This window comes from Clytia hemisphaerica, unplaced genomic scaffold (assembly GCF_902728285.1).
Source record: "Clytia hemisphaerica strain Z4C2 unplaced genomic scaffold, Clytia hemisphaerica genome assembly, whole genome shotgun sequence".
In the NCBI taxonomy this organism is placed as follows: domain Eukaryota; kingdom Metazoa; phylum Cnidaria; class Hydrozoa; order Leptothecata; family Clytiidae; genus Clytia; species Clytia hemisphaerica.
Genome location: NW_027104471.1, coordinates 631,948 through 656,571, shown reverse-complemented (window position 1 = coordinate 656,571; position 24,624 = coordinate 631,948). Strand labels below are relative to the sequence as shown.

The 24,624-nt window shown below is 33.9% G+C and overlaps 2 protein-coding genes across 3 annotated transcripts; both read right to left on the bottom strand.

The window, feature by feature from the left end:
- Window positions 1–3,892: 3,892 nt before the first annotated feature.
- LOC136821290 (protein FAM47E-like) lies at window positions 3,893–23,127 on the bottom strand. 2 transcript variants are annotated; one of them, XM_067077522.1, is made up of 14 exons: window positions 22,993–23,127; window positions 18,592–18,727; window positions 18,000–18,109; window positions 17,410–17,521; window positions 15,882–15,947; window positions 15,233–15,295; window positions 14,967–15,016; window positions 14,038–14,131; window positions 11,854–11,910; window positions 11,083–11,151; window positions 9,849–9,959; window positions 9,217–9,378; window positions 8,468–8,545; window positions 3,893–4,548 (listed from the first exon to the last, which is right to left on the bottom strand). In XM_067077522.1, exons 1-14 carry the CDS (start codon window positions 23,067–23,069, stop codon window positions 4,435–4,437), a joined length of 1,299 nt encoding a protein of 432 aa, XP_066933623.1. In that variant the 5' UTR covers window positions 23,070–23,127; the 3' UTR covers window positions 3,893–4,434. The 2 variants fall into 2 exon arrangements, with proteins under 2 accessions (XP_066933623.1, XP_066933624.1); XM_067077523.1 differs by having other exon boundaries at window positions 4,333–4,548; window positions 11,854–11,907.
- Window positions 19,891–20,958, bottom strand: LOC136821171 (ADP-ribosylation factor-like protein 3). The gene has a single exon (XM_067077402.1). It carries the CDS (start codon window positions 20,861–20,863, stop codon window positions 20,237–20,239), a length of 627 nt encoding a protein of 208 aa, XP_066933503.1. The 5' UTR covers window positions 20,864–20,958; the 3' UTR covers window positions 19,891–20,236.
- Window positions 23,128–24,624: the final 1,497 nt, after the last annotated feature.

Below are 24,624 nucleotides of genomic sequence, written 5' to 3'. Positions count from 1 at the left end.
GTGTAAGATGGAGTTTTTTTACAAGATGTATTATCAATACCTAATTGCACAGAGCAAAATAGCTTCTTAGTATTTACTAATCTAATAACGGATCATTCATTCTGCGCATACGCGTTATTTGTTATAAAGAACATCCAAATTTTTTGAACCGTTTGAATATTCTTAACATGTTCTTATTTTCACCATTTTTTGAGCATTTTTGTCCATTTTTCTAAGTAATTGGGTGTAATTGAGTCCCTAAAGCCTCGAAATATTCTTAACTTGTTCCTAACATTTTGGCCATCGAAGCATTATGTTCTTATACAGTTTGTTTTGGAAAAAAACGTGCAGCACGCTCTGCTTGTAAAGGAACATGGTGAATGTGACGATATGACCTGATTGTTCGGCCAGAACATTCGATAAAGCGTTGCTTTTTCTTACCCGAGTAACCAGAAAATAATGAATAAGAAAACAGACCATCAAAATTAGATTTCGATATCCTTTACCAACCAATCAAGGGCAATATGGTATTTCATCTAAGAAGAAGCAAATAACAGGAAAGAAACTAAGAAAAAACATTAGGGTCAGTATAAATGATTGTACCAGCACTTTAAAGAGGTCCCCATAAGCGATTAAAGTGAAGAGTTTTTTCTTACATGTGATAGGGTAAAAATGTGAGGCGTGATTTGGCCTATTTTTGCCTTTTTTGAATAGGGAACTTTTTTTTTGCGATTTCCATGATTAAGATGGCCTGATAAGTTGTGCAACTAGGGGCCACGGGAGGGAGGGGGTGAGTTTTTCATTTTCCGCTAAGTGCCAAATGCCAGTGACGTCACAAAATTACCCGAATTTCTAGGGGTACATAACAGGCTGTAAACTTCAAAATGTTGAAAGTGGCCATTATTTTCTTCTAAAATTTAGAGTAATGAAATGATGAAGTCCAATAGGTTAACGTTAACTACCAGATAAGAGACTAAAATTGACATGGCATAGCGAGAGAGAAATCAAGGGTGTGGAGGAGTAATAGTGTATAACGGGAAGGCCGAAATAAGGTCTTCAGATAAGAAATTCGGACATAAAAGTAATTTGATCAAAAAGGCGCACTAACCCTAACCAGTCTTCTTGTTATCGGCAAATAAAATTAATGATTAGATTGGTACCTACTTTAATAAGAACAAACTATATAAGAACATAAGGCTTTGATGGCCAAAATGTTAAGAACAAATTATAAAAATTTTTTTGAAGGCTTTTGTGGACTCAAAGTTCGATTTCTTAGGAAAACAGACAAAATACCCACAAAAAAATGGTGGAAATAATAACATGTTAAGAAGAACACCCGGAGGCTTTAAAAATTTTGGATGTTCTTATGAAAAACGTGTATTGGCAAGATAAAATTGATGATTGATACCTTCTAGGCTTACTCAGAAGAGCTCAGAACTCAGAATTGACGAACACCATACAAATTGTAGACTAGAGTCTACTTTTGGCTGAACTTTGCTTTTTGATAATTTTTTATGACGCTGAGTCCAGTAAAGTAGACTAGGAGCGTTTGGTGAGGTCGCCATTTTGAGAGAAAATCTTTAAAATCCAAATAACAATAAAACTACTTGGATTCGATATACTATAATCAAAAATGAGAAACAAAGTTTGTTTAACATCAATAACAGATTTGCAATCCCTTATTCCCAAATAAAAACATTGCTTCATAACGTTTTTTACCTTCCAAAATCAACTAAAATCTGGCGGACTGTAAGCAAAAGCGTATTACCGGGTGACTTAATCGCGCCATCCAGTCTATAAAAAAAGCTTTAAGCTTTAACCCCGGGCTATACAAAGTGCAGAAAGACACCAATTAGTTGAGTGTAACCAGCCAGTAAACCCCAGACAACTCATTTCGCTCTTCTGTAGTTTTTGATAGTGAACTTTCATCTTATTTACGGGCAAATATTTACAGACAGTCGGAAAAATAAAACTACGAATTTTCAAAATAAATCGTTATTCCTAAGCACCCGTAATTTTCATTGTTTTTTTCTATTTTGACGAACCGCACTATTGTTTTTGATTAAGCATTTGCTTATTATAGCTTTTTTAGCATGTCAATAAAAAATTTATTTATCGAATTTTGACGTTTTCTAGGCTTTTTGGTTTTTTCTTCACAATTAGAAATGATATTTAGACAGCTTGATAGGTTCTAGTACCATTATGATTCCAAAATTGATGCAAATGCTCTAAAAAAGAACAACGCATCAAAAACTTTCAAATTTGTCACGAGATCTCGGTTGAGGACAATTAAGCAAGCTCTACACGCTTTTTTTTTCAGAAGAACATACTTTATAAAATGAAAAAAAACTAAATTTTTTGACTATGATTCTCACTCATTCGGTTGCGGTTTGATTTAAATGAACTTAAATAAAGTGTTTATGTGCAAGATTTCCAGCAAATTGGGTATAGATTGTTTCAAGCCTTTATTTTGAAACACAATAATGGTTTTATAGAGGTTCAAAATTTTTGTTTACAAGACGCTTAGATAACATGAAGTTGGTGGCTGAAGAAATTAAAGGCGTGGTGGGGGATACTTAGGTCTGCGAGCGAGGTGACGTACGGGTTGTAGTAGCCAAATATCGAAAATCAATCACATTTTTAGCCCCTTTGAGATCGAAATCTTTCCAGATTTTTCCAAAAATTTAGTCAAAATTTTAGAAAACCGTGACCCTTTGAGAGGTAAATTTTAATGTTTTGGGACCCTTTGAGAGACTTACGTAATACTGAACGAAGAATTTTGTTTTTGCCGTATGTACGTCATTTATATGAATTAAAAAAGTTAATCGGTTTCCTTTTTTGACGAAGCTCTGTAAATGGGGCCAAAACGATGCATGAGTATGTGAATTGTACATCTGTGTAACTCACACTTTTGATTTCATGGTTAAGTTTTCATTATTATTTTGCTCAAAACAATTTCTTGCTATTTCTTCTCTCTAGTTAATTTTTCTCTTTTTGACACGTTTTCCTTGATGCAGCCTTTTGAAGGAGATGTTTAAATTAAATACACCATACCAAATCACAGGCCATCACATAGACTGCGTGCACCTCCAGCAATGAAGTATTAGCCCGAAGGGCTAGAATCTAACTTTTAACCTTTCTCAGGCAAGAAAAAGTGAGAAAAAGTATTTTTGATCACGGATTGAATCTAGCGATTCCTTTGAGTGATATATACCCGAAAATAATTTGAACCCTCGATCTTTCCACTTTATTCCATCAGTCTATGCCCTAATGGAAGCTTTACTTATTGAGTTTAGGGGCTTAGAGAGGATAATCTTCGATCTTTCTCGAGCAAGTAAAAACAAAACCTTTTGCTTTGCGCCGTACTTAGAATGATCGAAGACTTTTTTTTTTAAAGTAGTATATATTTTGAAATCTTGCAATGGGTTTTACTTTCAATCTGGCGTTTGTGTGAAAACCACGCAGGTTGGGGGACTTTTAGATGGGAAATTAGTGGCTTCATTTCCCGCATCCTAAAATTTTAAGTGTAGCCTTCGGTGCTTTGATTTCAATGGCGTTACTGCCTACGTGCAAATTGAAAAAATGACATTACCCCCTTTACACGGTTTTTATAAAAACGTCCAACCATTGATGGTCCATCATTTTCAAAGTCTTTGAATTAAGTTTGGGTTCAAAGCCAAAAAATGTTCTAAAAATGTTTTCATTTTCGCCATTTCGTGAGTATTTTTGTGCTATTTCCACAAAGATCGGGTGTTTTGGAGTCCGCAAAAGCCTTAAAGTGTTCTTAACTTGTTTGTATTTTGGCCGTTGAAGCCTTATGTTCGTTCTTATATATTTTTTTTCTTATAAAAATACTTGTAAATAGTGTTGGCTAGTTTTGTGGAAACATAGCCTATAAACTTACGAATTATAGTTTTAAAAGAAACACATTATGTTATATTTAGTACCAGAATAATCGAAGGACATTTCAAGTGATATATTTACAAATTAAAAAGATAATAAAATAAAGATAACTAGCACATCATTTAAAATGTTACATTAGGCGAGACCAATTTAATTTGTTGTTCTACGGGCCCGACCGACCCTATTTTTGCTAAAATCAAAAAAATAATAATATCGAATTTCCACTACAATATATTTTAAACACTAGTTAATTGTAGGAATTTAACTTGAATAAAGATGAAAATTAATTCAAGAAATTGAAAAATCATAAAAAGCATTCCATACAATAAAATTTTAGTACGATCTTCATCAAAGATAAAAATTAAAGTGAATTTTTGAATTAGATACTTTTTGGAAAAATTTCTCCGTACCATACCAACCCTGATAAATGAAAAATTTATTCTTATTTTGCCGACCGACCGACCCTTATTTTTCTAACGATCTGTCCGTAGAACAACAAATTAATTTGGTCTCGCCTTATAAATTCAAAATAACCATCTTTAAAAAAATAAATTACTTGTTTTCGGGCCCCTTTACTCGGTTTTGGTTGTTGGTGGCCTTGGAGGTAGCCATTGTACTTGGTTCCATGCTATCCCGATCTATGGTTGTCACAACGTTTTCCAAAAACTAAAATAAATAACACAAACTGCAATGATGAAAATGCCTTAGATACTAAACGGGAGAGTCTGCAGTCTGAATATACTGAAATATAGTAAAATGCAGACTATAATCTTCTGCTATAGCAACGCATGGGACTTTTCTTTTAGAAATATTTAATAAAATTAATAAACGGGGTGGGGGCCCTAGAGGTCGGTAAAAAATCGAAAAAAAACAGAACAGGGAAGTTTCAAACTTTCTTTAAAGAAGCATAAACTTATAAGGTCATTGCCTAATTCATAGCTTACTTCGAAATTTCTGACAAACGAAAATAAATTTCCGAATAAAAGATAGAATAAAGCCCAATTAAAAAAAACAACTCCTTCAAGAGTAGGACTTTTTTCTAATGTAAGTAAATCTGAGCTTGTTTATTAAGGAGCTGTACCCGTTTTATTATAAGAACATCAAAGTTTTGAAGCTTTCGGATGTTCTTAACTTTTTGAGTGTTAAGCCTAAAAATGTTCTTAGCATGTTCTTATTTTGACAATTTTGTACGTATTTTGGCCATTTTTCTAAGAAAAAGGGTGTTTTTAGACCACAAAGCCATAAAATGTTCTTAAAATAATCTTAACATTTTGGCCATCGAAGCCTTATGTTTTTATAAAGTTTGTTCTTATAAACAAAACGTGTACTTGCTTATAAGTTTAAAATGGGAATTATTTTGTGATTGCTAGGTGAAAAGTGACAGATAATAATCGAATATAAATGAAGCAATCATGAAGGTTTAACTAACACTATCAAACTGTTGTTGGTGAGCCATAAGGTTTTCGATAAATACTTTCAAAATATACAGTTGCGTAACTCGAACACGTACGAGGGACACAAATTTGTTCGAGTTAAGGAAATTCCGAGCTATGGAGTAAAGTTTATAAGGCATTGTCACTGAAAGGACGAGTAAAATCATTAGAGAAAAAGAGGTTCGCCTCTACTGTACTTTCAAAATACAAAGCGGTTTTTGGTCTTACTGTACATTCAATAAAAGGAAGGTACTTTACAATGAAAATGATGCAGAAAGGAAAATACATAATCTTCTCTTGCGCACATCATCGATTATCTAGATCAAACAGATTTAGCCGCGCAAATCAATCATTCTTTAGTCTCACATCATAAAAGAAAAAGGAATAGCTAATAAATTATCTGAAGTTTTTGGTCCATAACCAACCAAAGCATAAAATTGTATATAATTACAATCATCATATTGATCAAACTAATTTTGCCGCCAGATAATTGCCCTTTCTATAAATTCTGTCTTAAACTTTTCACCAAGCAAAGTCTTTCGTTTGGGTAATTATACCCTAATTAGTGCCCAATCAGCGGGTTCCTTTTATGATGAACCATCAATAATAATATAATAATCATTAAATTTTCAAGAATCAAATCGATTGCAAGGGAACAAGAAAAAGGATAGACCATGAAAAAAGGGAAAACCTAAAAAGAAACTGTAATTGCTCCACACATATTATTAAAGAGGGAGGTTCAATTCTAAGTTGATTAAAATGTTTCCTGTGTAGGCCCTTATTAATAAAACTGTTCGGAAGAAGAAAATCTTATGTTAAGAAAGTCCTTAGAGATTCTACCATTTTCCCTAAAATTGTAAGGCCCGCCTATTTTGTATTTTGTGTACTAAATAATATACGAAGTGAAAAAGATAGATGAAATAAGAATTTTGTGCAATTTTATCTCGAAGTTTTTCAAAATTCAGAGAAATTTAACGATAATTTTTTGATTTTCAAAAAAACAAAGATAAAAAAAACAAGAAAAAAACAAGCAACATGCTGAATGGACCTACCTAATGATTAACATCAGATGAAAGTAAGAAAAGAGTGACAATAATTGTACAAAAATTCAGAATGGAAAAATAAAGCTTGTGTGTTGAATACACGTTTTTTTTTTATTAGAACCTAGTTTATAAGAACATATAGGCTGAAATTCGTCGAAAAATTAAGAACATCTTAAGAACATGCCCAGCCTCAGTTTGGAAAAATGACAAGAAACTACAATTTTTTCCTCTTTTTAAGCAGTTTTAACCGAATTTAGGGGTGGATCTTCAAAATTCGAGAGTCAAATATTGTCAAAATTTTGCCAAATTTAAGTGCTCTTTATTTTGTATCATATTAGACATTGTATCGATTTAGAGTAGTCTGAAAAATTAAGAACGCATTTAAGAACATTTTAGGCTGAAAATTGCTAAAAAAAATAAGCACATCCAGGCTCAGCCAAATTTTAGGTGTTCTAATAAAAAAAAAAACGTGTAATGTAAAATGGTAAAAAGGAATTTCCCCAAATACGAAAATCACTTAAACCATTCAGGCCCAAAAAACCTATTTTTAAGCAGTTTTTGGCCCAAATTTGCCCAAAAAAATTTTCACACATATTATTAAAGAGGGAGGTTCAATTCTAAGTTGATTAAAATGTTTCCTGTGTAGGCCCTTATTAATAAAACTGTTCGGAAGAAGAAAATCTTATGTTAAGAAAGTCCTTAGAGATTCTACCATTTTCCCTAAAATCGTAAGGCCCGCCTATTTTGTATTTTGTGTACTAAATAATATACGAAGTGAAAAAGATAGACGAAATAAGAATTTTGTGCAATTTTATCTCGAAGTTTTTCAAAATTCAGAGAAATTTAACGATAATTTTTTGATTTTCAAAAAAACAAAGATAAAAAAAACAAGAAAAAAACAAGCAACATGCTGAATGGACCTACCTAATGATTAACATCAGATGAAAATAAGAAAAGAGTGACAATAATTGTACAAAAATTCAGAATGGAAAAATAAAGCTTGTGTGTTGAATACACGTTTTTTTTTTATTAGAACCTAGTTTATAAGAACATATAGGCTGAAATTCGTCGAAAAATTAAGAACATCTTAAGAACATGCCCAGCCTCAGTTTGGAAAAATGACAAGAAACTACAATTACAAATCCTTAAAAATCTGGCTCCGTCACATTTTGGGCATTGCCATTTTGCATCATTGTGCAAAAAATCAGAAAAAAATTATGAGTCAACATTGAGAAAAGCTATATTTTCTTATTTGGTTAAAAGAATTTCCCAAAAATACGAAAATCCGTTTTTTAAGGCGAATAAGAATTTTCTGGGAAAAACCACTACAGGATTTTGCACAAAATCCAAAAAACCCTATTTTTAGGTAGTTTTTGGCCAAAATTTGCCCCCAAATTTTTTTTTTCGAAAATCGGGCTCCGTCACTTTTTAGGAATCATCATTTTGCATCATTGTGCCAAAAAACAGAAAAAAGTAATGAGCCAATCCCGAGAAAAGCTGGTAACAGACGAACGAACGAACGAACATGGGTTAATTTAAAGGACATCCACCGGGGTACCCGGAGGTAGGTCCAAAAATTAAAATCTTTTTTTTAATTCAAAAATTTTTTTTGGGTTCTTGAGAATATTAGGAGATTTTACAGTATGCATTGTACACTGGCCACCTTGATTTTTTTCTTCTGTTTCAAAAATCTTTACAACAAATTTATTGAAAAGAAAGAAACAATGTGTAATGCGAGCGAAGCGAGCGAAAAATTGATGTTTCATGATTTCAATATTGTTGTCAGCAAATTCGTCGTGGGGCGCAGTTAGATTTTCATTTAATAATGCTATATTGTACACAAAAAAACTTGTAAATTAGCTAGATTGCAAAGAAGTTACCAATTAACTTTATTGCGAGCGAAAAATATTGCAAGTAATTTAAAATTATCTCAGTAGGATTGGTCCTGGGGCGCAATTTAAGGCGCATAAAATATGATTTTTAAGATTGGGCGTTTAAAAAATCTCTTTTGGCACCCATTGCTCTTCGGCGCCCCTTCAAAAAAGCTCCCGCCCCCCTGCCACAACGCCACTGGTATTTTTGCATACAGGAGATTATCTTTCCATATACCTCAGGTTTTCTTGTTCCTTTGGACTCAACGAATTCCTTGAAAGCTTGGGCACCGTGTAGCATTGTCAATGTTTTGTCCTGTTAAAAGCAATGGGAAGATACTTAGAAAAAAAGTAGTTACTACACAAAATTTACTAGTCATGTTATTAACGTGAATCGACCCATTTCGTGTTAAAGGTTTTGTTTTTAAACAAGAGTAGTATCGTTTGCTTACTCATCAATTTTAATTTACAAGCTTTTTCACATTGAATTGACACAGATGTGAAGCAAGATTGGTCAGAAAGAGGAAAAGAAAAACATTTCTTTGTTTATTCAGCACAATATAACAATAGGCAGACACTGTCCTGGTATGAAAAATGTGTCTGATACGAAAGGGTCTAAGGGTCTAACACGATTTGAGCTAAGGGATTTTTTCAAAAACACTTCCTTTCGCATTAATACATTATCGCACTCTTTTTACCCGCGTGTAATACTTGAGGTGTTTTATAAGCGACATAAGGTATTCCGAGGTTTTATTAGTATCTACCACGTTCAACGTGATACATATCATCTGAAAAGTCTGTCACAACATGAACAGTTTCGAAATACCACTACACGCTTTTTTTTAAAAGAATAACTTCTATAAGAATATCAGGGTGAGAATTCAGAGTTAGAACAATAGGCCTATTGTTTAGAACAATAGAAAAATAAGAATAATGCTCACCCTCAGCCAAAGTACACTATTCTTATAAAAAAGCGTGTATAATTACCAATGTTTTGGTTTTCTTTTTAGCATCAGTCATTTGTTTCTCGTTGATTTCACGTGGATCGCGAAGAGGTTTATCTGCTTCTCTGGCTTTCCAGGTTTTTGGATCAAGATACCAAGCACCGTACTTCACTTTCACCCAACTTGGCGTGTAATCTGCTTTCTTCTGAAGATTCAGTAAGGAAAATAGGGCATTTTAAAATCATTTGCGCATATTACATTGTCCTTCTCACAGACCAGGTAGTATTTTTCAGCTTGTGGGGGTAAAAATAACTGAGTGAAATTCGATGGAGATTGATATTTCCGTGTATGTATAGCACAATAGTATAGATTTATTTGGGGACGATATTTTGACCATATATGATATTTTTCTAGTGGAATTCCACTGTGATAAACGGGGTTTATATTACATATAACGTTTTGGGGACCTTCCTTGACCTACTACAACTAGGTGAGAATTATCTACTTTTGACGAAAAATAGGGTTGCAAATAAGGTTTTTGACTTATGTTATCCCATAATAGACTGATGTTATCCCGTAATAATGATCGTATTATCATAAAACACCCATATAACTATGTATAACATGGATAATAAACGGATCCAGTCTAAATGATATTATGAAAAATAATCTTACTTTGATTGCAGGAAGAATGTTTTCCTCCTTGCGGTCTTCTTTATCTTCAAGACGCAATTCAGCAGGGACACTTGTCAATTCCACAACGTGTACAGGTACTGAAAGTGCTGGCTGGGTCAACGAAAACAAATATAATGAAAACATCAAATTATTTCGAAACATGAAATTTTTGTTTTGACAAAATAATCACACAACTCCTTTCAATTTGGCTAAAGATTTTGTACGTACGATGTTTGAATTCGCTCTACACAGTATGGAGCACTCTCTAATTAATGTTCAACAACAATTTATATTTAGTCCACATTAAATTCACTTTACTTCAGGTGATATTCATCTACAGCAAAAAGTTTACGATGAATCCCCAAGTGTCCCAGAAAGTCCAAAAAAGCGGACGAAATCGTCATTAAAATTACAAAAAAAAAGGTTTTAAGGAATTAAACAAAAATCTAAGAACATTCTATATAAGACTTTGCAGATTCTAAAACTATTTTAAACACCAAAGACTTAAAAAGTTTTCGTGTACACTGGTAGAAGACCAAGCGAATATCAATCACATTTGAGGGGTCCCCCCAAATTTTTTTTTATTCTAAAGAAGGACTGCGAATTTGTCACAGCATTTTTTACCTGAAAGTATATTCCCGAAAAAGCATCGGAAAAAAAGTTCAGTAAAATGTCAATTACCTGAATCCCGCAAAGTTATGTAAGTATTTGAAAAAACTATATGTCCTTTGTTAGTCCTCGAGTTACTTTTCGAGAAAGCTTTTCTTATATTTCAGAAATTTTTAACAGTGAGGCTAATCCGCGTAGGTTATTGTTTGATAAAATTCATAAAAAAAGTTGACAATTTATAAGAACTCTCGGATTCAAGATAAAATGAGTGACCTCGCGAGAGACATCTTAAAGGTTTGTTTTATAAATAGGAGTGATATCGTTTGCTTACTCATCATTTTTAATTCACAAGCTTTTTCACATTGGATTAACACGGGTGTGGAGCAAGATTGGTCAGAAAAAAGAAAAGAAAGACATTTTTTGCTTATATCAGCAGAATATAACAATAGGCAGACACTGTCCTGATATGAAATATGTGTCTGATATGAAACGGGAACACTTATGTAAAAATAAAACCTTTAAGGCAGGCAAAGATAAGTTACGTAATTGGGATTTGTCTAAATAATACCCATGAGAAAAAAGTAGAGGGAAAATGAGAATGCGTAAATAAAAGAACATTCATTACTTTGCTTTCGTAGCCTGTTGCAAATAAATTCTTAATTGTAGCTTCTTCAATATTGTTTGTGTCTCCGCCCTACAAAATTTGAAATGTAAAGAAAATATAACTTTGAAATAAATATTTAGAGTAGATTATACGATTCTTATTCGTAACACCGTCAAGATAACAGCCCCAGCAGGCACACAACGTTGTTTCAACGTTCATGTAACGTTATATGGACGTTGTGAACGTTAGATAAACGTTGAAACAACGTTGTGTGCCTGCTGGGGGGGGGGGCGTGAAAATTAAGGGAAAGCAGAGGAGTGTTAGTATAGCATAACCAATGATAGTTTTGTTGGACATATATATTCATTTATCTCAGGACCCAAACTGATATTAGGGAAATGGCCTGTGTAAGATTTTTTTTTCTAACAGACACACCCTTCAAGGAACCAATGGGTAATTTATTCAGTTACGGTCCATTAGTAAAGTGTGTGATTATAAGTATCCAGGTATTCACTGAAATATTGGGCCGCGAGTATTAACGTCTTAAAAGGCTTTCAAAACCGTAAAGGGGCAACAATAAAAAGTAATCTTTAAAAATAATTTGGAGAAAATCAAAAGTACTTTTGAAGATTTTTCAATGTAATAAGTTGTAAGTAAAGGTGCGAGCAATAAATTTAATCAAATTTGTTAGAAAGATATGAATGAACAAACTTTGGTTTGCTTGAGAACGAGATGAATCTACACAGAGGGTTGGTTAATAAAATTATTTAAAGAAGAAATAATAATATTTACCAAATCACGGATCCACCCACAAAACTCTTTAGTCACGGTTTCGATTTTAGTTAACTGCTAAAACAAAAAGAAGAAAATTAATATTTTGATACACTGTATTTTAAACTTTAAGTTTCGAGATCTTGGTTGGGGACCTCTTGGTTTGGGGATGATAATCTAAAAAGACCTAGCAGTCTGAGGAACTGTCAGAGGTAGAATAAATTCAGACAAGAATTGGGCGTGGTCTTTGTGAAGGTTTTGCATTTCTTGGACAACAAATCTTCAAATGAAAAAAGGGGGGGGGGTTAAAAATGCTCTGAAATGATTTTCCTAAAATTTGACTCCCCTCCTCCCATTACTATGCACAAATGCCAAAGGGGGAATAAATTTTCAAGGGTATTTACTGCTACCTACTTAGACTGGAGTCGTTTATAATGCATGTAATACTAATAATAAACACAAATAATGATACGGGATTTAGTTTGTATAAACGACTGGAAGAATCCGGTGTTCCAGCCTTATAGATACCGGGCCTACCTACGCAGAAACTTGCGTAGCGAGAAAACAATTTATTAAGCAACAACAAACTCTCAAAATAAAATCAACTCAAATGAAACATTTTTAACACACAAATCCACACACATTTTATTTTCAAGAATTTTTTTTGAGCGGGAAAAAATTTTAATTGCGATATTGACACTTTTTTTTGTTTGGAGTTAGTGCACAAAGGTTTCTAGACGACTAGAATTTACTTTTTTGCTTTATTTCTAATATGTCTGAATTAATCGTCTAGCTTGCTAGACTACTACCTACTTGAAATAAAAGATAAATTCCCTCGCATGAAAAACAACAATAAAAGAACACAAAAAATGATTGACAGCAAAATTAAAATATGCCAGATGCTACAAAATCCCTACGCATAATAGGCCATAAATCAGGATTTGGGAACGAACCGAAAATGACAAGCTGTGATTCAAATATAGCAAATAACAAGCATGGCCCTCAATCAACAAAATGAAACTAATTTAAAATGCAGTTTTCTCGAACTACGAGGAGAATTGCTTTAGCAGATGGGCAAAAATCTTTTATATTTTTTATTCTTTAGCCATAGCCAAAAATATAGTGTTCCATAACAGGCGATGGAACTCTAATCGATGTGTAACTTTAAGATTATTTTTGTGCAGGAAATCAGAGAAAACAAAAGTGCTTCATACTGTATCTTAAGATAAGTAAATTTCTAGATATATATATAAAATATATAAAATGTCGCCTGACTGTCTTAAATGCCAGTCAGCCTGTCCCAAGCCAGGATAAAGACAGAGGGACCCAGAGAGGACTAATTACCCTTTCATTGTAACATCGTCTCTCTAAGAGGAAAAAGAAATGTCGCCTGACTGTCTTAAATGCCAGTTAGCCTGTCCCAAGCCAGGATAAAGACAGAGGGACCCAGAGAGGACTAATTACCCTTTCATTGTAACATCGTCTCTCTAAGAGGAAAAAGAATTCGGCCACTCTTTGTTGTTTGTAGATCTGACAGGAGAAAACATTTAAATTTTCATACTATATATATTTGCCTAGTACATCAGGATGTGCGAGGATGTCCCCTGCCTGGTGTCTAGTGCAGTCGGCTCCAAAGGAGTCTAAGGTGTTTACACCTTTGTTGATTCATTTTTTGTTTTCTTCTCCTGTCAGTCTACCTGGAGTTTGTTGTCATCTTGTACAGGCCGCCGGGGTAATGTCGCCTGACTGTCTTAAATGCCAGTCAGCCTGTCCCAAGCCAGGATAAAGACAGAGGGACCCAGAGAGGACTAATTACCCTTTCATCGTAACATCGTCTCTCTAAGAGGAAAAAGAATTCGGCCACTCTTTGTTGTTTGTAGATCTGACAGGAGAAAACATTTATATTTTCATACTATATATATATATATCAAAAATGACCAGTATCGAATTTCCGATCGATTGATACAATGATAAGCCTATATACAAAGTGAAAAATATTAAACTTTAGCCTGGGTGGTTTTCAAATCCACCATTGTGGATTTCCCGCCATGATTTAAATGACAACACTTCGATTTCTGATTTTCTAAGCTTCAAATAATTATAATCAGAAAAGGAAATGGCTATACGCAGATTTTAACACAGGAAATCGCAAAACAATAAAAATAGCTGTAATACAAAATGGAATGACCCTTTGTATGATGATACCTGCGTTTGTTTTCCTTTCTTTCTTGAATTTCGTTCATCTTCTTCGTTATTTAGTGTTTTCTTATTGGGTAGCCTTCGAAAAGCATTGGAATAGCTAAAACATAAAAAGCATTCAATTGGATGGCCCATTATTATGTGTCCATTTCATCAAAGTACACGAAATCTTTGTTTGACCAAGAAGTATATTTAGCATGATCTCGGGTTTCAGTGATAATAAAAGACTATACAGGGCGCTCTCATCAGTCCCATAATGCAGCGTTAAATTCACTACAACAATAATAAAATTGGTTTTTAAAAATTTCAAAAAAAGGTTAGAATTCCTCCTCCCTGGCTACGCTTTTGCTCAGATAGATTTAGGTTTGTTCTAAAGTTTTGACGAGAAATGTCTAGTTTATATTGATCTATATCGGTAAACTTTGAGTTTTACCCGCAAAGAAGCCATTGTAGTGTAAAAAATTAACGTCAAATCTGGTCAAAAGACGCTAAGACCATGTTCACACGTTACTGTTCCGTTTCGCTCCGGTATGATTTTCGTTAGGGATCGAGTGTGTTCATATTGGTTTCGGAACGTTTCGAAGCAAGAAAATGGAGTAGTTCCGTTCCGATGAAAAAAGTGGAGCAAAACCGTTTCGATCTGTTTTGCTTTATAACGTCTTCTTTTTTGACGTTTCGAATTTTGACGTTTTCACTGGTTTCGGAACCGTTTCGTTTCGTTTCGTTTCGTTTCGTTTCGGAACGGAACCGTAACGTCTGAACATGGTCTAAAACATCTCAGTATTTGCTATTATTGCATATCGTTCTCGATGCAATTACATCGCTATTGAGAAACTGCCTCCAGCGTCTATATATAAAACTAAGTGTGTAGCATCTAAAGCTGCTGGTAAAAAACCAACTGAACGACATAGATCAATACTATGATTACCATTTACCTATTATCAACTGATGAAGGGGTTGCTTGAGCCTTTGCGTTGATGTTGATCTGAAAGAAATTTAGTAGAAATCCTCCCATTTACTGATTTAACAAAAAACAACTTTAAAATATATATTAAACCATAGCATTTGCCAAATTAGATAGACCGGATATACTCGTTTTTTAAGAGGTACATTTTTTAAATTAATTATCATGATTCAGGATCATAAAGTTATCTCTTTGAATCTGTTTAAGTTAGGTATGGAATGAAAAATTTATAAATACCTCTTTCAAATTTTGTTCATTACTGTTCAGGTTTGACAGTCCATCTACACTTGATTCGCTTCCCTGTAAGACGTGAAAATTTCAATATAATTTGCGAAGGTTAAAACTTTCTTCTGTAACAGCATAAAAAAGCTATTCCTTCTAAATTTCACATCTCAATGTTTTACATAATATAGGCCATGGCCAGTGCCACCAAAACGTTTCACTTTTTTTTCAAAATGTCCGTGACCAAGCTTTTAGAATTGATTTTGGTCAATTTGAGGGTGCTGACCCGCAGTTTCTGCGTAATTTTCAATTTTTTCTTTTCCAGGCAAAATTGCAAGGCCTGAAATGATTTTTGAGGGGTCTTAATATTAAAAAAAGACCTATACCACGCGATAGAGCTCTTCAAACTGAGCAAAAAATATATTACATCAAGGCCCAACTTCTCTAGATCAAAAGTTATGGGCATATTTTGTGGTCAAAAAAGGTGTTTAATTTTGCATAAATTATGCAGATTGTGGGGAAATTCCCTGTTTTCCATCAATTGCCAAAGCTTGGTCACAGAGATTTTGAATTTTTTCTTTATTTTTGAACATTTAACCATCCACTGACCACGGCCTAATAGATTAATAGCACAACTTCAAAACTATTCAAAACACTTTCTTACTTGGTCGGACATGTCATTAGCCAGAGTCATTGATGGGTCAAGCAAATCAACAATCTCTTCGAAAAGCTGTAACGAGGAATCAGTAAGTGTGATTATATTTAGACATCCTGAATCAAGAAATTTCCAGAATTTGAGGCTGCCACCGTTTTTGAGATGAAGATTGAGTTATAAATGTGCCGGAGGCACGATGAAAAGCAGTTAGACGTGTCTGAGTTTAAAAAATCGAGTTTTTACTAGCGTTATCCGGTAGCAGAAAAACCTGGAATGTGGAAATATGCCTGTTATGCCACATTAAAAACTTACAATGATTTTGAGCAAATGATGGCTACCTCCTATCAACTCTTTTAGACCATGTTCACACGTTACTGTTCCGTTTCGCTCCGGTATGATTTTTGTTAAGGATCGAGTGTGTTCATATTGGTTTCTGAACGTTTCGAAGCAAGAAAACGGAGCAGTTCCGTTCCGATGAAAAAAGAAGAGCGAAACCGTTTCGATCTGTTTTGCTTTGTAACGTCTTCATTTTTGACGTTTCGAATTTTGACGTTCACACTTGTTTCGTAACCGTTTCGAAACGGAACGGAACCGTAACGTCTGAACATGGTCTTATCAAAAGCAGCATAAAAGGGATTGTGTTCGAGTTTACTAGGATTAACTGATGTAAAACTTCTGAAGCCATTGCATTGACCCATTGCATTTTGACGTCATTCCAACCATCTAAACCATTGACCTTTAATATACCCTGGACAAAGTTTCTCAATATCGGCTAAGCAAAATCTTTGATCGTTAGCTTGGTACTCACGTATTTAAAACAGTGGCGTTTATCACTAGTCACGTGCGTTTAACACTAGACGCGTGCGACTACTGTTAAACGCCACTTTTTTTAAAACGTGAGTACCATACATCGAGAGCTCTAGATCTTCTTTTCCTTAAGAATTTTCGATTATGTAGCGCCATTAGACGTTAATTTTTAACGAAGCAATGGCTTCTTTGCGAAGAAGTTTTTAAGAAAACTACGATCACAGATGGCGGATATAAGCCAGGGTATATAAAGGTCAGTGATCTAAACACAAAACTAATCAACTTGTGACGTTAGAGTTTATATGTGTATGATCGCAATTTATGAGGTCGTATGTGTTGATTACTGAGTAATACCAAAAAGGCATAAGGATCATCACAAGAGGTCAAACTCATTCAGACAGTTTTGCTTAGTTAAGGCCGGCGGTCTCCACTTTGCGCGCAATGCGATCACTGACCTTTATATAAAGGTCAGTGGCTGCGATCGCACTTTTTGGCTTCAATCCTTTTTGCTTGGAAAAAAGATTACGTCATAAAAATGTAGCGGGCGCTCGAAAAAAAAGTTGAACACATTTCAACTTTTTTCAACCGTTATGTCAGATCACGCCAATGGAATTGCTTCATTTCCCTTTTGACCAATAGCGTGGAAGCATTGCTTGAAGAAGTGCGATCTAAGCGCGCGCAAGTGGAGACCGGCCTTTAGAAGCCAAAACAAGTGTTTTTTGAAACTTACATCAGGAGGTACTGAATCTTCGATGTGCGGATACAAAGCTAAAGGATGAGCTAACAGTTTCTGTTCAACTTCGTTCACTTTCTTCTGTTTACGTTGCTGACTTGGTAATGTTCTGAAGAAAAAAATATATTTTCAAATAAGGCGAAAGTTGTTTATTAACATTAACTAAGGAACCTTACCGGAAGGGACCTTAATTTTATTTCTTTACGACCTCAAAAACGTTTCAGCAGGAAAACTTGCTTTAAAGCTAACATCATGCATTAGCATTAGCATTACCGTAGACCAAGGAGTTTAAGGTTGATACAGCACAGTTGTTATATTCGAGTGGAACGATAAGATTTGTATAATATTGAGGGCCAACGTTAAGTTTATTCTGATACATTCATCCTTGTCATAATAAAGACTGATATTCACAGAAACCCGTCTTCTTTCTCAGCAAATCAGTTTATCAAAATAACACAATAAAAAAACAAGAAGGATATACATCATAGATATGTGGAGCGTGTGGTTATGTTTTTCAACTCAAATCTTATTCTAAAGAAGCTCTTTAAAAGTAAGAAGCTAGTTCTTATGTATGGATCAGCATTTACCTGGTATACGCAGCTTCCTTTTTCGACAAGTGTTTCAATAGTTCTTGATTTTGTAATTTGTTCACTGATGAACTTGAACCAAATATGCTAGGTTGAATTCCTTTACTGCCCTAAAACAAAACAAAAGAACGATTAATTTTCGCTATTTTCGCGAATTTTGGCCGTTTTCGCGAAAAAAGTCCTTGCACAAAAATTTAAAACCAGAATCTTGCCCAAAACCCCTAAATGAAAAAAAATACGGTGAAAAAGAGACGAAAGGTGATTCGCGAAATTTAGTCCACGCGAAAATTAATCCATTTGAGGTACATTGACTGGTATACTCTTCCATACTACTCTAATATCAGAGAAATGGTACATAAATCCCCTCCCATGACATGACAAGGTTTGTCCGTTCAAAGAGACATTCACAAACCGTTGGATTACAGCTCAACACAGTGAAAATCAGACCCTAGCAAAAAAGACTCCTGCAAAAAAGTCAATGACAGCCATGGTCGGAAATTGTACAGTAAAGCATAACAAATTTCAGTAATCTTTGTAATTAAAATCAATCAACACTACCCCCCTGCCACATGGGAAGCAAAACTCTACTCACCTTCAGAACAATTGAAGAGTCTAGCTTTGGTATGATACCATTTCGAAAATCATCCATTCCATCTTTGACGAAAGTCCATGATGAAGTCAACAAGGTTGGCTTTTTCTCGTATTTGCCAGTCAACCTCTCTTTGTACCTATAATATATTATCAAAAGAATTTGCACGAATGAATGATTAGTTAATTTTGTTGCTAAAATGTGTACAATAGTGAAGTTAATTATATCGGTAAAATCACGACGACGAACGAAAATTTAACAGGCTAGTGAGTTTCAACCAATCAAATTTCGTATTTTCACTAGCCTATTACATTTTTCGTCCGTCGTCGTGATTATCCTGGTATGCTTAACCTCAGTAATAATGCCAAAATTGTAATCAGTAAAAACAATACTTGTTAAATTCATTATAAGGAGTAGTTACATGTGGTTATATAGTATCCATAATATCTTGATATGCTAGTATCTACTGTAGGCTAAGAAGGAAGAGGTTTAAATCTACTTGGGTTAGGTGGTGTTATTATAGGGTAAGAAATAATGGGGAGGGGTTTGAGTCGTTCAAAATATAATATTAAGTCTTCTAACCCCCCCCCCCGCTAATCATTACTATTAAAAAACTATATCGAGGATCTTGTCCCCAAAATTATATTTAGTTATCTTTTGCTTTGGTCACAAAGACAATTTTGTAAAGCCAAAAAATGCATGGAAAATTTTGACGGAAAGGTAGGTCTATAAAGTGGATGTGTTGTATCATATTATTTTGAATGCAGAAAATAAAAAGTTACTAAATATTTTTTGAATGAGAAAAACATCTCCTACTAAAAATGTTGAATATATATATTATACATTAAGGCTTTCAATAAAGCAATCCTCGCAAGGTAAGGCTAAAAAATGAGTTAATGGGCTCTTTCAGAAAAAATTTATACATGGGGGGGGGGTGGAGGATATAACAATTTTCAGTGATTTACCCTCCGGACAAAGTGACTTTTGGCCCCCGGACAATGGGCTTTACCCCCGGACAACCTACTCTTAGGTCTGCTTAGGTGCCAAATAAACGGGCCCCCCCGCTTGTTAATTTTTCGGTTTTTTTCCAAACCCCCCCCGGACGTTATTAGGACCCCCCCGTTTATTAATTTTTGAAAAAATTCCCAGCTCCCAAAAGGAAAGTTTCTTGTTTTACTCTAAAAAGCCTAAATTTAGTCTATTTTGACCCTTTTTAGGGTTTTTGAAAGTCCATTTTCCAACCCCCCGGTAATTAGCCCCCCCCGTTTATTTGATTTGAAAAATTTTTCCAACCCCCCCCCCGTTTATTCGAACCCCCCGTTTATTTGGCACCTAAGAGTAAATTACCCCTGAACAAGGCAAATTTTGATGATTTTTCGCTACCCCGGACAATAATATCCTCCACCCGGGGTGTACAAACATTTTCTGGAATAGTCCAATCTAAGAATTACAAAAAGAAACAAAGCATAGCTCCTTCCTCAGCATGGATACAGCAGCTAATAGTGTTTTTAATGAATCTCAATATTTATGTTTTATTTTATTTATGTTGTTCATATTTCGGTGTCTTTAACAACAAGTAATTATTGGGAATGACTTGGTTAGATTATTTTCATTGAGAACTTTGCCATTGACATATTATGGTTTAAAATCATTCATCCTCTCCTGTACCAACAATCAAACTCACAAAACGTTCAAGAGCTACTCGTGTATGATCTGTATCAAAAGCAAATTCCACAAGAAAGTCTCTTTTTGGTTCATTACAAATGTCTTTTAATTCTAAAATTGCTGTAATCTCTTCTAAAGATTCTGTGGTGTTTGATTCAAGCTTACTGACAAAGACAATCAACGGTATATTTTGAAGATTATGATTGGATAAAATTTTCTTCAGTGTATCACAATTTTCATCACATTTTTGTTTCTTCTCTAAAGTTTTGCCATCAATGATATAAATTATACCAGACTGTTTTGTACTGAAGTAGTGTTCCCAATAGGGAATAATCTTAGGTGAGCCACCAAGCTCTTTGACATGCAAAATAGTTTTTTCTAGCACGATATCTTTCATAGAAAACCCATTAGTAGACTCAATTTCATCAGTGGCTTCATTGCATAAAGTTGCCAACAGATGGGTTTTACCAACATTTTGATGACCCAACATCAAAATATCAATTTCTTGTTTTGGATCTGTTTTCTCATGCATACAACAACAACAAAACTGATAGCATAGTATCCGAGATACAGCACAGCATAATTGACATTGAAGACATCTACCAGACATTTTACGTATTTGATACTTTATTTGTTGGTATTATCTTTGTTTGTTTATTTGATTTTAATAAATATGTTACACCTACAATAAAAAGTAATTTTAAAGATTAAGATTCTTTTTATAATTATAAGGAAAAAGTACTTTAAGGGAAGAAATTTCGGCAGAAAGAAAATCTTAAGTTCCCACCAAATTTAATTTTTCCTGCCATCTGCAAAATTAAATTCCCCACAAAATTTGAATTTTTGTATTCATTCCCCAAATGTGTGCTATTTCAGGCATTAAAACATGTTTTTCTATTCAATAGGGTTTTTTTGGCCAAAAATATCCTTCATCTGCCAAATCAATTTCCTGTCAAGTTCAATTTTTCAAGCCATCTGCTAAATCAAATTGATTCCCTCTGAAAAAAACTTTTTCGACCATCCACCAAATTAAATTCCTGCCAAAATTTCTTACCTTAAGGCAATAGAAAGTTAAATTAGATTAGAGAAGCCCAGATATTAAAATTACATCATTATCTCATCCCAAAATAGATCAGTCAAGAAAAAGGACCAGTGCAGGTGATTTTGGAGCTTTTTTTAAATCAAAGAATCGTTTTTATAAGTTCACTATAACTTAGTTTTTTCGAAAAATGTATGGAGGTAGCCCTTAACCTCGTCCCCATGTATTCCAGGCTTTATTTATGTTACTGACGCCAGAGAATACCCTGGTGTAGGCTGATTCGAGTTCTAGTGACTTCCAAGCCTGAAGGGCTGGACTCTAGACTCCTGGATGGGAAATGAAGCCACTTTTCCCATCCAGAACACCAATGTGCGGCTTTACAAAAATGCTGGATTGAAAGTAAAAATCAATCGCTAGATTTAAAAAAATGCAGTCCTCAAAAACAAAGAAACCGCTAGATACAATCCGTCCTCATGATTACGGCGCGTTCTGGGACAAGATAAAGTTTTTACAAGCTCTTATTTGATTTGGTTGGTCGTTTAACAAGTATAAAACAATTTTGTTACTTTTTCTAAAGAACGCGTCATTCTTATTACTTCAAATGACCATCTCATCTGTGTGTTATAGGCGTGTTCTGGATAGGAATTATTTATAAGTCGCTTCACTTTTTCTTGCCTGGGAAAGGTTAGAGATTCTAATATAGCCCTTCTGGCTTTAAACTCAATGGCGAGTTCGGGGGAACTTCTTAAAACAATACGTCATAAAAAATCGGACGTTACAAAGTTACACTGCAGTGCAAGGGCTTCAAAATAGAAGAACAATTAATGTAATCTGATGTTTTGTTTAATTGAACTACGCTATCTTAAACGTTAAAAAATAGACAATGCCAGGGTATTATCTGGTTATCAATATAAGCATCAAAAAGCGGATAATGTGCAGGGAAAGAGGTTGGGTAGCCACCACACTGTCGAAAAAATTCATTGATAATGATATCTTTAAAATTTACTATATAAGTTGATTCATTTTAAAATTAAAGTTTGCTTTTAACACTTGAATGAAGCAGCAGATAAACCTGATGAATTTATAATTTCACAATACAATTTTGACAATGATACATAGCTGTTCTGCTGTTGTGATGTTAGAATTTGCTGTAGTCATAATCAATCAAATCCTAAATTTTATTAATTTAAATAATTTAACCAAATTGATCTACATTGATAAACAACAATATAGAGGTTTTGTTAGAGCTTTTGAATTCACTTTTTTTTACCAAAATTTTAAATCCCTTTCCTGAATAGTTAGTACTTTAGAGACTATCGATTTAATTTTTAACTGGTTAGTTTCATGAAGCAGTAATTATCAATAAAAACTTCAAACAAAGCTAAAGGAAATGGTTATGAATACAATAATGACCAGATAGTGAGGGGTCTAGTGAAAATGTGGGTCTAGTGAAAATGTTGCCCTTGTTCAATGCAACAACGAAGCTTAGTTTTTGCTTAGCCTTGGCCAATATTTGAAATGTATGGTATTCATGAATCGAAAAAAAGGTAGATATAGAACAAAACAGCCTACTTAAAATAAAATGAGGCTATTACTTTTCACAATTGAAAATATTTAAAAAAATTAACAACCATGGGAATATGTTTGCACTTGAGAGTGAGAGTCAATAAAAAGTAAATTAATGATATTAGCAGAATTACCAAGGCTGTTGTTGTATTTTGAAGTTACTATCAAGTCTCCTTGGCCGAACCAACATTTCATATTTATTTTCAGCCATTTTTGACTGATTTAGCAGTCACAAACAATCCTCTACATCTTGTATATTAAAGTATCTCCTCTGTAAAAATAAGCAAATAAACTAATAAATTGCACTGACAGATGGTAGGCAGCCTTTATGTATTATGGATATTTCAACAACAAAATTAAATGTAAACAGAACATGGTATATGTCTTTTAATAAAAGGACAAATTGTTAAAGGTCGTTAATGTTATTTTAAAGTATTTCTTTTGAAATGGTAAAATTTGAACTTTTATTGTTACTATCCATAAAGTGTTATATTTTCTTTATAAAATGCTTTCTTGTTAGCTTTTGTAATCTTTGTGTACATAAATTTGCATGTTTTGCATATTTTCTAAATAAATTCAACACAGCTTTTTCATTCCTGTATTTTTTGTAGCCTGGAGATCCATATCCTTGCGAAAATTAATCTTTCTTAGTTTTTCCAGGTTTGTCTCTTAAAATGTCAAAAAACCTAAGAAATTTGAAAGAAAATAGTAAAAAAAGGCATCATCTTGCTTAAAATTATACTATTTTGCAAAAATATTGCCTCGCAAAAATAACTTCTCACAAAAATTAACCCCCTTTAGGTATACTGATGGCAAAACAAATATAACTTTTGGCTATCCAAGTTTGAATTTCCCTTCTCCAGTTGAAAACACAGTCAATCAAATTTCGTTATTCTTTAACAGGGCAAAATTTCTTAGAGAAAACAAGTGATACTTTTATGGACCTACCTGGTTATCAAAACTAATCAATGAACATTGAAACAATGAAACACATAAGACATGACTGGACAAAATAAAAAATATATAATGAAAGCATGTCTATTGGGAGAAATTATCAACCCTATTGAAAAAGCTAAAAAATAAAACTATTAAACGCTTTTCTTTATAAAAACAATCCACTTTCAGAAAAATATACAGCTTAATAAATAAGGTTTCTAGAAAACTCAAACCATCGCGCTCTACAGTGACATTTTCTTCTTTGAGAAAAAAATCAGTTTTATTGACAATCAAATCATGATTGATGGTGGGAATTGCTATCAATGATGTTTATTTTTGGAGAAAAAATAAAGAAATGTTAGGAAAGAGCCCAATGAAAATCTGTAAAATCGGCGATTTCCGGCATATTTCCGGCATTTTCGGCCGGAAAAAAAATTTTCTCAAAAAATCGAACTCTGTCATGTTTTGAGCATTGCGAATACGCATATCTTTCTGCAAAAAATCAGAAAAAACTAAGGATCAAAATTCGAGAAAATGTCAAAAAACCGGTTTTTCCGGCATATTTCCGGCATTTTCGGCCGGAAAAAAATGTTTTTCGAAAATTGGGTCCGTCACATTTTAGGTATTGTCATTTTGCATCTTTGTGCCAAAAATCAGAAAAAACTAATGAGCCAATCTCGAGAAAAGCTGGTAACAGACGGACGGACGGACGGACAAAGGTTAATTTATAGGACCTCCAGGTAGGTCCAAAAATAAGCTTAATGCCAGAGGCGATGTCAACATAACCCTATCGAACCGAATTTCGTAATCAAACCATCCAGCAATTTCAT

What these genes read in the sequence shown, in the direction of transcription:
- LOC136821171 (XM_067077402.1), bottom strand. Translation starts at nt 20,863, where the DNA reads ATGTCTGGTAGATGTCTTCAATGTCAATTATGCTGTGCTGTATCTCGG.
- LOC136821290 (XM_067077522.1), bottom strand. Translation starts at nt 23,069, where the DNA reads ATGGCTGAAAATAAATATGAAATGTTGGTTCGGCCAAGGAGACTTGAT. An exon ending in CCTTCATCAGTTGATAATAG is followed by an intron (nt 14,132 to 14,966) that starts GTAAATGGTAAT and finishes TTTATGTTTTAG; the next exon opens with CTATTCCAATGCTTTTCGAA. An exon ending in ACATTCTTCCTGCAATCAAA is followed by an intron (nt 9,379 to 9,848) that starts GTAAGATTATTT and finishes CTGAATCTTCAG; the next exon opens with AAGAAAGCAGATTACACGCC.